Below are 15,032 nucleotides of genomic sequence, written 5' to 3'. Positions count from 1 at the left end.
AAAATAATTATTTGTTGGGTGAAGTTCAATTATATTGCATTAACAAGAACTGTCCACAAGACATTAGGTTTGCCTATTCAACAGCCTCCAAGTCGAACATGGGCAAGACTTATGCAACCAAGTTACTGTGCCCCCAACACTCAGTGGAGGGGGCATATAGATTTGGTCTTGTCCTTGCGTCTGTTCGTGTGTGCATCTATCCGAACAAAATTTGTGATGCACCTAGCTCAAAAAGTATTTCATATAAACTGATGAAACCTTGCATGAGTATCGTGATATGAACTTGCGCATCTCCTATTTTTCGTCTGGCTCTGCCCTCTACTTCCAGAGTTATAGCCCCTGAAATAATCAACAAGAGGACCATGATGGTCCTGAATCGCTCACCTCTTCCCACATGACCCAGTTTTGAGTATGACGTCGTTTTTTCTATTATTTGACCTACTGACCTAGTTTTGAACCTGACTTAGATATTATCAAGATAAAAATTCTGACCAATTTTCATGAAGATCCATTGAAAAATATGGTCTCTAGAGAGGTCACAAGGTTTTTCTATTATTTGACCTATTGACCTAGTTTTCGAAGGTACGTGGCCCTGTTTTGAACTTTACCTAGATATCATCAAGGTGAACATTCTCACTAATTTTCATGAAGATCTCATGAAAAATATGGCCTCTAGAGAGGTCACAAGGTTTTTCTATTTTTATACCTACTGGCCTAGTTTTTGATCGCACGTCACCCAGTTTCAAAACTGACCTAGATATCATCAAGGTGAACATTCAGATCAATTTTCATGAAGATCCATTGAAAAATATGGCCTCTAGAGAGGTCAAAAGATTTTTCTAATTTTAGACCTACTGACCTAGTTTTTGACCGCAGTTGACCCAGTTTCAAACTTGACCTAGATATCAGCAAGATGAACATTCAGACCAACTTTCATACAGATCCCATTAAAAGTATGGCCTCTAGAGAGGTCACAAGGTTTTTTTATTATATGACCTACTGACCTAGTTTTTTATGGCACTTGACCCAGTTTCAAATTTGACCTAGATATCATCAAGGTAAACATTCTGACAAATTTTCATGAAGATCCATTCAAGGGTATGGCCTCTAAAGAGGTCACAAGGTTTTTCTATTTCAAGACCTACTGACCTAGTTTTTGATCGCAGTTGACCCAGTTTCAAATTTGACCTATATATCATCAAGATAAACATTCAGACCAACTTTCATACAGATCCCAAGAAAAATATGGCCTCTAGAGAGGTCACAACGTTTTTTTATTATTTGACCTACTGACCTACTTTTTGATGGCACGTGACCCAGTTTCGAACTTGATCTAGATACCATCAAGATGAACATTCAGACTAACTTTCATACAGATCCCATGAAAAATATGGCCTTTAGAGAGGTCACAAGGTTTTTCTATTATTTGACCTACTGACCTAGTTTTTGAAGGCACGTGACCCACTTTCGAACTTCACCTAGATATCATCAAGATGAACATATAGACCAACTTTCATACAGATCCCATGAAAAATATGGCCTCTTGAGAAGTCACAAGGTTTTTCTATTATTTGACCTACTGACCTAGTTTTTGATGGCACGTGACCCACTTTCGAACTTGACCTAGATATCATCAACATGAACGTTCTGACCAATTTTCATGAAGATCTCATGAAATATATGGCCTCTAGAGAGGTCACAAGGTTTTTCTATTTTTACACCTACTGACCTAGTTTTTGATGGCACGTGACCCAGTTTCAAACTTGACCTAGATATCATCAAGATGAACATTCAGACCAACTTTCATACAGATCCCATGAAAAATATGGCCTTTAGAGAGGTCACAAGGTTTTTCTATTTTTAGACCTACTGACCTAGTTTTTGAGGGCACGTGACCCAGTTTCGAACTTGACCTAGATATCATCAACATGAACGTTCTGACCAATTTTCATGAAGATCTTGTGAAATATATGGCCTCTAGAGAGGTCACAAGGTTTTTCTATTTTTAGACCTACTGACCTAGTTTTCGACCGCACGTGACCCAGTTTCGAACTTGACCTAGATATCATCAAGATGAACATTCAGACCAATTTTCATACAGATCCCATGAAAAATATGGCCTTTAGAGAGGTCACAAGGTTTTTCTATTTTTAGACCTACTGACCTAGTTTTTGAGGGCACGTGACCCAGTTTCGAACTTGACCTAGATATCATCAACATGAACGTTCTGACCAATTTTCATGAAGATCTTTGAAATATATGGCCTCTAGAGAGGTCACAAGGTTTTTCTATTTTTAGACCTACTGACCTAGTTTTTGAAGGCACGTGACCCAGTTTTGAACTTGACCTAGATATCATCAAGGTGAACATTCTGACAAATTTTCATGAAGATCTTATGAAATATATGGCCTCTAGAGACAAGGTTTTTTTATTATTTGACCTACTGACCTAGTTTTTTAAGGCACATGACCCAGTTTCAAATTTGACCTAGATATCATCAAGGTGAACATTCTGACCAATTTTTATGGAGATCCATTCATAAGTATGGCCTCTAGAGAGGTCACAAGGTTTTTCTATTTTTAGACCTACTGACCTAGTTTTTGACCGCACATGATCCTGTTTCGAACTTGATCTAGATATCATCAAGATGAACACTCAGACCAACTTTCATACAGATCCCATGAAAAATATGGCCTTTAGAGAGGTCACAAGGTTTTTCTATTATTTGACCTACTGACCTAGTTTTTGATGGCACGTGACCCACTTTCAAAATTGACCTAGATATCATCAAGATGAACATTCAGACCAACTTTCATACAGATCCCATGAAAAATATGGCCTCTAGAGAGGTCACAAGGTTTTTCTATTATTTGACCTACTGACCTAGTTTTTGATGGCACGTGACCCACTTTCGAACTTGACCTAGATATCATCAAGGTGACCATTCTGACCAATTTTCATGAAGATCTCACGAAATATATGGCCTCTAGAGAGGTCACAAGGTTTTTCTATTTTTAGACCTACTGACCTAGTTTTTGACTGCACGTGACCCAGTTTCGAACTAGACCTAGGTATCATCAAGATGAACATTCTGACCAACTTTCATACAGATCCCATGAAAAATGTGGCCTTTAGGGAGGTCACAAGGTTTTTCTATTATTTGACCTACTGACCTAGTTTTTGACGGCACATGACCCAGTTTCAAACTTGACCTAGATATCATCAAGATGAACGTTCTGACCAATTTTCATGAAGATCTTGTGAAATATATGGCCTCTAGAGAGGTCACAAGGTTTTTCTATTTTTAGACCTACTGACCTAGTTTTTGAAGGCACGTGACCCAGTTTCGAACTTGACCTAGATATCATCAAGGTGAACATTCTGACCAATTTTCATGAAGATCTTGTGAAATATATGGCCTCTAGAGAGGTCACAAGGTTTTTCTATTTTTAGACCTACTGACCTAGTTTTTGAAGGCACGTGACCCAGTTTCGAACTTGACCTAGATATCATCAAGATGAACATTCTGACCAACTTTCATAAAGATCCCATGAAAAATGTGACCTCTAGAGTGGTCACAAGCAAAAGTTTACGGACGCACGCACGGACGGACGGACGACGGACACCGCGCGATCACAAAAGCTCACCTTGTCACTTTGTGACAGGTGAGCTAAAAATGCACATTTTCACCTTGTGATGTGCCTAGCTCAAAAAGTGTTTGATATAAATTGATGAAACCTTAAATTAGTCTTTATCTTGACATGAACTTGCACACCTCCTATATTTTGTCTGGCTCTGCCAAAGTAAAAAATGCACATTTTCACCTTGTGACGCGCCTAGCTCAAAACGTATTCATATAAATTCATGAAACCTTGCACGAGTCTTTATCATGTGACCTTGTGCACTTGGCATTCTTCTTGAGATTTTAGCACTAATTACAGAGTGATCGCCCTTGAAATAGCCAAAATAGTGGATTTTTTGTTTGTGATGCTCATAGCTCAAAAAGTATATGGCCTTGAATAATGAATACTTTATATAAAACGTTTGTTGAGGCTATACCCCCTTAAGACTGCAAACATTTGAATTATTGCCCCTTATTTGTGACAAATGTACCAGGTGGGGCACATGATCCTGTGTCCTACAGACACATTCTAGTATTATTACAGTCTGTAACAAATTAAAATATTACAATGGCAATAATAACAACATCCATGCAAAAATTTAACTAAATTTTCTAAGTTAAAAAATGGTCATAATGTGAATAAAGTTCAACCGAAAGTAATCTAACTTTATTTCACCAGGTGATAGCTGATAGTTGCACACAAAACTTTATCCAAATGTTCTTAGTCGAAAAATGGCTATAATTTGAAGGTTATATAGGTCTGATGTCCTGGAAGCATTGTGTGAAGATTCAGTCAAATGCAAATAGTGGTTTGAAATACAGCTTAAAAGTTAGTTGCACACAAAATTTTAACCAAATATTTTAAGTTTAACAAGAGTGCCAGACAGTCACAAAATACGCCCATCTAAATATTCAGCTACATATCACAAAGGTAATAATGGTGATGTTGTATGCCTTGTTAACACTCCCCCAACCCCCCCCCCACACCCCCTCAAAAAAAAAAAGATTAAGAAGGAATCGAGGTATTTGTGAGGTTCCATGTGGGGTGAAACTGACAATCGGATCAAAACTATTTCAATTTATTTATTTATTTGGGTTTTACGGCACCCCAACACAGTATAGGTTTTACGCGCACCAACACAGTATAGGTTATATGGCGCCAAACAGGACTACAAATTTTGGTTCCACATCTCATTTACATCGAAATGAAAACATAAGGTATGGAAAAAAAATGGACAAGGCTAATTTCAAAGATTTCAAGGGCCACAATCCAAGAGTGTCTGGGGCGATTTGGGTGGTTATCCAACTTGGCCGAGATATTATGCCCAAAAGCACTGTCACCAAGTTTGATGAAGATCGGATGAACTGTTCGACTTAGAGGCCAGACAAGGCTAAATTTGCTGTTTTTTTTTTAGTAATTCAAGGGCCATAATCCAAGAGCGCATGGGGCGATTGGGGTGGTTATCGAACTTGGCCGAGATATTATGCCCACAAACATTGTCAGCAAGTTTGGTGAAGATCGGATGAAAACTGTTCGACTTTTGGACGCCGACTTGTTTTGTAAAAAGAAGGTGATCATCTACAAGCAGACTTGTTCGAGTAAATTAAATATGGTTTATTTATGAACTTTCAAATATTTCATTTGCTTACACAGCTCAAAATGATGTATGTTCTGTCTCATAAAATGACAGTCTGACATAAAATATACAACTTACAAGCAGAGGAAAAATAGAAATTCAAAATGATTTCCTACATTTTTATGGCAACCTTAAAATATTTATTATAGTTCCTACCTTCTATGAAAACAATAGAGAAAAAAAACAACTAAACAGGTGTGTAGTAATTTTCCTTCAACACTTTAACTTTACCACTTTTTTGTTCCTTCATTTCCGTATTGGTTCATTTTATTATACAATGTTATGTACTTTTTATATTAAGACTTAAAAAATCTTAAGAAAAAAAAAAACCCCAAAACACTGAATATATTTATCAAAACCATTAAAAAACACTTAAGGCTTAACATATTAACTAAAACACAATCAAGTACATAAAAATATTTTGCATCAAGAATCACCCCTAAAATATCAAAATTTTGAACAGGTCAGCTGGATAAACCTATACACATTTTATTCTTGTCCCTGATCATCTTCTTCCATCTCCTCTTCCTCATCACCACCAGGTAAATGTTCCTTCACTAGATCTAACAACTCATAAATCTGATCTTCCGTCAGTCGTTCCTCGCTTTCTTCAACTATCAACTGAATTTCTACAGCAGTCTTTGGCCTTAAGTTCAACAGCTGCATCTTTTCTGCTTTTGTCAGTTTAAACCTATCTAAAGCTTTAATGAAATTTGCGAGAAGTTCAGGTGATTGTTTCGAACATGCTGAGTTTTCGAGGTAATGAGTTATCTCGTACGATATTGTGGCCAGGTTAGTTTGAAGTTTGCTCTGTTTACTTTGTCCTTTGTGCATGTCACTGAGAAGGTTCAGGACTTCATAGTTACTCAGCATTGCAGACTTGTCATTTTTCACCTCCATTCTGCCAAGCTGTAAAAAAAAATGCTGTTCGTAAAACACATACGCCCTAAATGATGGCCTGTCCCATTTTCAATCTAGAGATCACAAAAACCTTTGACCTATTGACCCCTACAAAAAATAAAGGCAATCTACTGACCACATGCAATCATGCTATTAAGTATGATAACTGTAGGCCAAAGTGTTCTTTCAAAGTGTCCTAACATTTCATTAACCAGAGGACGCCCAGCACAACTTTTACTTTGACATGTTATGATGTAGGAGCCAAAATTAAGAGGATGAACTTAATCTTTATCACTATCTTCCTACTCATGTAAGTAAGAATGTTAAGTGGTTTACCTTTATTCTGCGATACCGTACGTGTCCTTCAAATATTTTATTGATGCCCAGCGTCCAGCCAAAATTGTATACACCCAACTTAGTATCACTACAGCAAACAAGAGCTGAAAATATAAAATCAAAACATTCATTTTATGATTTTATTTTTTTACTGTTAACCTTTAGTCTGCTAAATATCTAAAATGAACTGGTCCATGTTTCATTCTTTGACAAGTGTGCAATAATCATAAATGTTATGAATACATAACTATAAACATCTTGAAACGCGACTAAGGTAACTTTCATGTTAAAAACAACACCCTGCTCCTTTCTGGCAGCCCCCTGCCCCTTTTTGACATTACCCTGCCCTTTTTGAGCTCTAGAAATAACACTGTGCAGCAGCCATTCAGTAAACAAGAGATCACAGAGTGATCTTGGTGCCCACCATTGAGCCATTTTTGAATGTTCCAAATTTCAAGACTAGATCAAGGTCAAAATCAAGGTTAAAGTTCATTTCGGTACACAAAACTGTGCATATGGTCCAAACTTGAAGCTGTAGCTTGAGAAATGTGAAAGTAGGTCACTAGATCAATTTCAAGGTCAAACTTCATTTCTGTACACAAAACTATGCATGTGCTTCAAATTTGAAGCCTGTAGCTTGAGAAATGTGAAAGCAGGTCACTAGGTCAATCTCAAGGTCAAAGTTCATTTAGGGACACAAAACTATGCATGTGGTCCAAATTTGAAGGCTGTAGCTGAAGAATTCTGAAAATAGGTCACTAGGTCAATGTCAAGGTCAAAGTTTATTTCTGTACACAAACCTATGCATGTGGTCCAAATTTGAAGGCTGTAGCTACAGAAATGTGAAAGTAGGTCACTAGGTCAATCTCAAGGTCAAAGTTCATTTCGGTACACAAAACTATGCACGTGGCCCAATTTTGAAGGCTGTAGCTTGAGAAATGTGAAAGTAGGTCATTAGGTCAAAATCAAGGTCAAATTTCATTTCGGAACACAAAACTATGCATGTGTCCAAATTAAATGTGAAAGTAGGTCACTAGGTCAATGTCAAGGTTTATTTTGGTACACAAACCTATGCATGTGGTCAAAATCTGAAGGCTGTAGCTACAGAAATGTGAAAGTAGATCAAGGTCAACTCATGTCAAGGTTCATATAGCCACTCAAAACTATACATAAGGTCTAGATTTGAATATTGTAGGTTATGACAAGATTTTAAAAGTTTTTCCCTATATAAGTCTATATAAACCATGTGACCCCCCAGGGCGGGGCAATATTTGACCCTAGGGAAATAATTCTCATTATCTTGGTAGAGGACCGCTAGATGATGCTACATACCAAATATCAAAGTCCTAGGCCTTGTGGTTTTGGACAAGATGATTTTCAAAGTTTTTCCCTATATAAATCTATGTAAATTATAAAAATAAACAAAGGACCATAACTCACTCAAAAATTGTTGAACCAGTCTGATTTTCAGGGGGACACAACTAGGATACCAATACATCATTTTGACAAAGTTTGGTCAAAATCCCCCCAGTAGTTTCTGAGGAGATGCAATAACGAGATATTGTTAACAGATGGAAGGACGGATGACGGACCATGGATGCAGAGTGATTTGAATAGCTAACAAGAGTGCCAGAATGTCACAATATACGCCCGTCACAGCAAATTTCTTTACTCTAGCACCTGTATTTGCAAATGGAATTTTAATTTTGTGGTTGTTTAGTAATCATTGTAAGTCTTTTGTTTTTCTAAGTCCACAAAAAAACTCCTTACCAGGTAGAGATACCTTAAAATACACCTAAAATTTGAAAGTAACATCTATGTTGCAGGGTTTTTTTTCGGCCGTTTTTATAGCCGTTATTCGGCTATATTCCCAATGCCAAAAAGTATGTTTTTTTCCCAAAATGAGTGCAAAAATTCCCAATCTACATTCTGAAAAAAAAAATTCATCAAAATTGCACAAAAATTGACCAAATTATGGACAATTTTATAATGGAAGTATGTTAAAGATGTTCTAAAATGTGAAACAAGTGTATGAGAAAATGCTTAAACACATCCTTACTTTATCCTATGGGACTAAATATTTCCCAATTTAGAACATTTACGCATAAAAATTCCCAATTTTGGGGGTATAGGCTATGTTCCCAAATTAGCTAGAAAAAACCCTGATGTTGTACCACAGAAAAGTGGTCTTGGTTTTTCCCTACGGTCAATTATAAAAAAGTTACAATATAAGTTATTTATAGTAACAACTAAGGGAAGTTAATCTTAAAAAAAAAAAAAAATCAAAAAAAAAAGTCCACACAAAAATCTTTACTAGGTAGAGATTGGTCAAAATACACCTCAAAATTGGATGTAGCATGCATATTGTACTACAGAAAAGTGGTCACCAGGTCTCGATTTTTCCCTACGACTAGTAGTGAAAAAGTTACAATAGAAGCTATTTATAGTAACAACAAAGGGAAGTAATTCTAAAGAAGGGAACTGCGCATGAATGACAATTCGTCTCACGATGGTGTATAATTGTGCCAAGTTACATTCAAACGGGCGTATAAAAATGAAATTTTAGTCCCATTCAAATACATGGTACTTTCACTTTGGAAAACAGTGTATAATTTCCAATCTCCATACTTCCCCGTCTTAAAAATCATATAGTATTAGGATACCTTCTATGCAACACAATAAGCTAGGTTTAAAAAGTGATTTTGAGCGTTTAAATTGTTTAGGGGTCACATTTTTTGGAAACATTGAATCAGGTGTTTGCAAGAGTTAGTTTCCTGTGGTTGCATGTTGCTAACCCTGTGCCAGATAATTTCTAGATCACAAGCTAGGCATTTGGTTACTGCAGTCCAACTAATTTGACGCGATCCTTGGAAATATTGAGATAATTTTTTTTGATATGAGCAATGTCCCCACTCGCGTCAAACACTCGAAAGACCAAAATAGCTGAAGCAATTTCCGATGAAATTTTCATCGCTGCAACACTTTACATGCTATAGGTTTAAATGCCGTTGATTTTGAAAATTGGCCATAAATTCAAATAAAACTTACATGCATCAAAAGGGGATTCAATTTCTCATTGATTTATGCAAAAATTATCAAATAATATCCAAGATTACGAATTTTCTGGTGATTTAAGCCTATGTATGTACTGCACATGATTAACGTTTACCATGTATACACGCCAATATGCGCAAGCGATAAAACCAATAACTTTACATGACTGTGTACTGTGATTCATCCTCCATTATTTTGGTCCTTCAAAGTTTTGATGTTTAGACTGCCAGTCACAAATATAAAACAATCTGAATGTCGAATTATTTTGACTGTTGGTTACTGAAAGGCTAAACTCTTCCTTCATGTTTTACTTGATGTTTAATTTTAAGGTCCCTACATCCATCACTTTAAATATATATTTTATCTATTTGGAAAACATTAGACCGATAACATTGAAAGCCGTGTCCGAATACCACCGCACTTACAATGAAATATGCTTCAACATGTCGGGAAAACTTATCCATTAATCGTGCCTGTTTACTACGAAATTTAAAAGGATGACTTCTAAATTTACCAAGTTAAGAATCCTTGAGACTGTCTTCTTGCTGAAAATAAACATGGTTTATGCTGATAACTTTTATTTAGGACAAATAATGCCAGGAAATATAAAATCTCAGCGCGGTCTACATGTTTGTTGACATCTTAACCGGAAACAACCTAAGCCCATGCGCATGTTGTGCCTATTTCGCGTACCGAGCCGTACCCTAAAGCCGGGTGAAAAGTAGGTTAGAGAACATTGTTTTCCCATAGACTTCCATTATATCATTATGACGTGTACGGCCTTCCATATATCGAAACATATATATATATCTAATCACATTTTTTCGAGAACTATCTTAGTTCCACAAAAATATGGGACGAAAAAACATATGAATAGTGATACTTTGTTTAAGTAATTTTCGTGTGATGAGACAACCCCCTGTTTACATCGTTTGTATGGTGGAAGAAATTCGTTTAATCTAACTTTTTTTTTCAATACACATAAAATATAGCAAATTTTGTCAAAACGTATTATAAAATACTGTAATGAAGTAAAAGAGATCAATTTTGAAAAAAAAAGTCTTTTTTTGGGTTTGTTTACACGAATGACCAATCAGAACGGACACACATTACTTTATTCAGAAGTATATACTTACCTTATTCCCAGTAGGTTCCATGTACTTTTTTGAGTCGGCTAAAGGCTGAAAGCCTTTTGACGAGTCCTTGCTGTTCAGCGATTCTCTAAATGGACCGAATAACACGTGAAGGGATGTAGTTCCATTAGATTTCTCAAATTTCAAACAGTTCACTGCATGAATGAAGTTAAGTTGTGTCAATTCCCTTTGCTATGACCAATATACGATGTAATCTGTCATATTTATAACTTGTAATTGCAATACTCGAATGTAACTCATTAAGCATAAATGTGCATTTTAAGAATTGCGCAGGCTTACAAAGCTTGCGTAACATCCAGCGAAAGACAAAAAATAGTTCCACAGGGCTCCAGATAAGATGCGTATTAGCGTAAATTACGTATAGAAATAATGCAAATACGCATGTCTAATAATTTCTAAGCATATAAAAACGTATATAAAATTACAGAAACGCACACAATGCTTTTTTAAAAACAAAATCTGAATCGTCTGGATGCGTTAGGTAACATAGCCGATCAGCCTTAATTCTCCCATATTGAACGTATATGCGCATCGTATGATTTCTATAAACTTTACGTGGGTTGAATTTTGCAGTCAGTAAATGGATAAATTATCGGAAGAAGAAGCTCTTACTGGTTTGTTTAGTTACTACTGATATTAAAAATGATTTTAATTCTTATTTTTCGAGAAATAAACAAATCGGCGAAACATTAAATTGTATTTTCTTGTAGTTTTTGAAATCGAAAGTAGATCGTCTATGTTTGGCTGCTTTCACGAAACGAAACAACTTTTTTATGAAAAGATTTAAATAAGAGGTAATTTAACCGTAAACTTCAATGTCAGATACTGCCAATTGCTGCTAAATGTCTCCGTATCATCACAATTTGTAAAATATATTGTTGAAACTGGAGAAAAGTGTAATCGTATCCGGATATAATATTTTGGGTAAATATCGAGCTGTGTTATGAAATTTTAAGAAAAAAAACTAAAAACAAACTGAAACTGGTAGACTATACTGTCAGTACATCAATCATTAGCCGACTCAGGCCCTTCAGGCCTTTGATTTGAATTGGTGGTCCCTGACCAGTGATGATTATAAAATGCATTTGTTTCTAACACAGTGTGCATGCTATGATACGATTAGGTTCCTAACAAACAAGAATATTGATCCAGTAGGATTAGCCTTATTCCGGGAAAGCAGCCTGTCAACAGCAACAAAAACCACAGTGCTAAGCATAAGTCTGTATACACATATACACAACAAAATATAGACAAAGCAAAATAAATGGACAACAAAGATCAAAACAAAAATATTAAGGGACACAGTCGGACAGTGCCTTGGAAAAACACTTAAATCGTCGCGCAAACACTCAATCTTTATTACCACCATGTTTCAAAACTACAGAACAGTGTAAAAAGTTATCCCGCCAGCATACATGCCAAGTTCCCCGGACAATTTTCTAGGAGATATTAGTTAAAAATCCAGGAGATTTGATGAAAATCCATGAGGTTTTACCGAGAAATGTTTGGTCGAATATAGAACTGTAAAACAGATTAGATCTAACGCATTTTTCTTTCTGACTTGATCAACTGATTTGGGCAACGGTTTGAGGGGTTGTAACTTGCATTTTAAAACACTTTTTAGTATTAACACTTAGTATTGATTTAGATTTATTTAATTATTATCATTTAATAAGCAGAGAAATTGATGAAATTTACTAGCACATCTCTTTTCATTTAATATACAGTATCCAGTGAATAACTTGCAGATCTTTTCGACATTTCTAGAATGTTAGCACATGAGCAGTAGCTAAAATAGATTGGCAATAAATCTATTTTACCATTTTAAATCTATATAGTACTAAAAAGTGTTCTTTACTAATTAAAAATAAACAGAAAATACAAAATCATGTAGCTGTTAATTTTTTTTAACCTAATTGTCAAGTTGTATCAATGGTAATGATTGCCATCACTCCAATAAAGGTCGGCTCTATTATCTATTCAAATGTATCCCTAAATATCCTTTTCCATCTAAATCATCCATAAACAAGCTCCTGTTTTTATCATCAATGTAAACATCATCACTCGCCAATTAACACAGTCTAAAACTAGCCCATACACACACCTGTTTGCAGCATGTCATCAGAACGTGACCTTGTTAAACTTTTATCGATACTGGTAGAGAATGATAAATTACGTCAGCCACAGTGTGTAATGATTCATGAAAGCATAAGCTTGGATTTTTTTTAAATTTAAAATGTAGAGCTGGCCAACTAAAGGTATATGCTTTTATGGAAAAATGATTTTCCGGGAGATATTTAAGTTTTCCGTACGTCCGGGAAAGTGGGTCTGAATCCGGGAAACTCCCGGACAATCCGGGAAACTTGACATGTTTGTGCCAGGTTGCGATAGGTAATAAAATCTGTAAAAAGATCCCTTGGAAGCATAGAATGCAACAAAAAAAAAAAAGAATAATAGCCGACTCGGTTTGATTGAGTCTGTTCATTCATGAGAGGTAATTAAATGTGCAACACCTTTCACGCCCCACCCCCCGTCACCGGCTTAAGCGAAACTCTATTAAACTCTATTACACATCTATTGAATGGACCCATAATCCCAAAGAACCAGAAAATATAACAACACTGAATCTAAACTTCTGTTCACACTATGAAATCCCGGAACAAAGACAACTTTGGTGTGTCTCCTTAGAAGAAATGTTATCACCTACAGCATAGACAAGAAGAAAGGTGATGTGCTAAACCATCAATTCTCATAAATGTTTTCCAAGGAAGATAATACTTCTAACCCCAATCTGCCATCTAGTAAAATCCCATCGGCTAGTCCCATCATCACCACAGGTCTACAAAGGCGTACTGGAATTTCTACAGTGGCTAAAACCACACAAATTTGCTGTGCCAGACATTGCATAAATGAAATTTTCTTCGTGTCCTAATCACATAGCCAGTGATAGCAGCTTGAATCCAAAATATGAATTTAGGATAAGGGCCTGTCTTAAAATTTTATGATGGGCACAAGTACAAAAGTTTTTATATTTTTATTTCTATTAAAGAGACATTTTGACAACTTGCTTAGTAAGTGTCATTCCCCATTATGCTTCACTTTATTCATTTTTTTTATATTGATGACTCATTGTTTAATGCAATGCCTGTCCTAGTTTTGAGACATCATGTATGCCAGTAAGTTGTTTATATTCTATGGTTTTCCAGAAGGTGCCGATAAATAGGGTGTGAAATTTTAAAGCCATGTTTTTTCTGGGTGTTCCAGAAGTTTCTTTTTACTCTTGGTGATACATGAAAGTACTGGAGTCTTCCTTTATGCTTTAAATAGAAAGCTGTCTGAGAACGAGTATGAAAAACCTAAGCAAGATCTTATTACAAAACATTCCTGTATTCTTAATAACAAAATTTTACCAATTAGTAAATTGAACATTTGTTGGATTTACATTAACTTTGTGGATTTAAAAAATGTTGTAAAGAGAGGACTGATATTCTTTAAATATTTTTTTTTTATTCTGTGGTGAAATTTGGAGTTAGTACAAACTTGCCTTAAATTTGACCATGACAGGATTTGGACTATTCTTCAATGCATGTCAAAATTGGACGGCTAGTTAATATTTTTAAAGTATTTGAATTGTTACGTTAAAAAAACATTGTTATTGTTAATAGTTGCTGGTTTGGTTTTAACTGAACTGCTAATAGTAGAGAATCTGTTCTTTCTACAGCTGTTTGCCTCATTTTAAAATAACTTTTCTGCAAGGGTTCATTTGGTGACCGTATGCAAAAATATTTTAAATTATTCTGATTCATCAACTCTCTCTCTCTCATCCTTATTCCGGGAAAGCAGCCTGTCAACAGCAACAAAAACCACAGTGCTAAGCATAAGTCTGTATACACATATACACAACAAAATATAGACAAAAGACACACCCCCGCAAACCCCCCAAAACAACAACAACACCCCCCCCCCCCAAAAAAAAGAAACATGACTTTCCAGAGCTAAAAAAAGAAAAACCTTCAAACGACCTCTACATCTGAACTGGACCTTGAAATAAATTTACAGAACTTTTCCTTGGGTGACTCTTTGATGTTCAAAATTGATTTGCAAAGAAAACATGGCAGAGGGCGTGGTCACTTTTTCCTATGAGAACATTTAAAATCTTCTTGCCAGAAACTGCTGGACTGATTTTAATATTACTGGAATTGACTTCTTTATAAAATGAACACCTCTAAAAGAGTACCACCTAAGTAGCATCCATGTCATGTTTCATCATCTTGAAAAATCAATTAAAGAAAAAAGATGTTCATTGAAGAAACTGTTGACACCGACAGA

General features: G+C 35.7%; 1 protein-coding gene across 1 annotated transcript; it reads right to left on the bottom strand.

Annotated features, from left to right (window-relative positions):
* Positions 1-5,222: 5,222 nt before the first annotated feature.
* Positions 5,223-10,219, bottom strand: LOC123523468 (DNA-directed RNA polymerase III subunit RPC9-like). The gene is made up of 3 exons (XM_045301141.2): positions 10,064-10,219; positions 6,496-6,599; positions 5,223-6,168 (listed from the first exon to the last, which is right to left on the bottom strand). The coding sequence occupies exon 3, from the start codon at positions 6,157-6,159 to the stop codon at positions 5,749-5,751; it is 411 nt and encodes a 136-aa protein (XP_045157076.1). The 5' UTR covers positions 6,160-6,168; positions 6,496-6,599; positions 10,064-10,219; the 3' UTR covers positions 5,223-5,748.
* Between the last annotated feature and the right edge of the window lie 4,813 nt (positions 10,220-15,032).

The sequence above is a fragment of the Mercenaria mercenaria genome, chromosome 3 (assembly GCF_021730395.1).
Source record: "Mercenaria mercenaria strain notata chromosome 3, MADL_Memer_1, whole genome shotgun sequence".
Taxonomy (NCBI): domain Eukaryota; kingdom Metazoa; phylum Mollusca; class Bivalvia; order Venerida; family Veneridae; genus Mercenaria; species Mercenaria mercenaria.
Note: the sequence above shows the minus strand (reverse complement) of the source record. Positions and strands in the feature narration are given on the sequence as shown.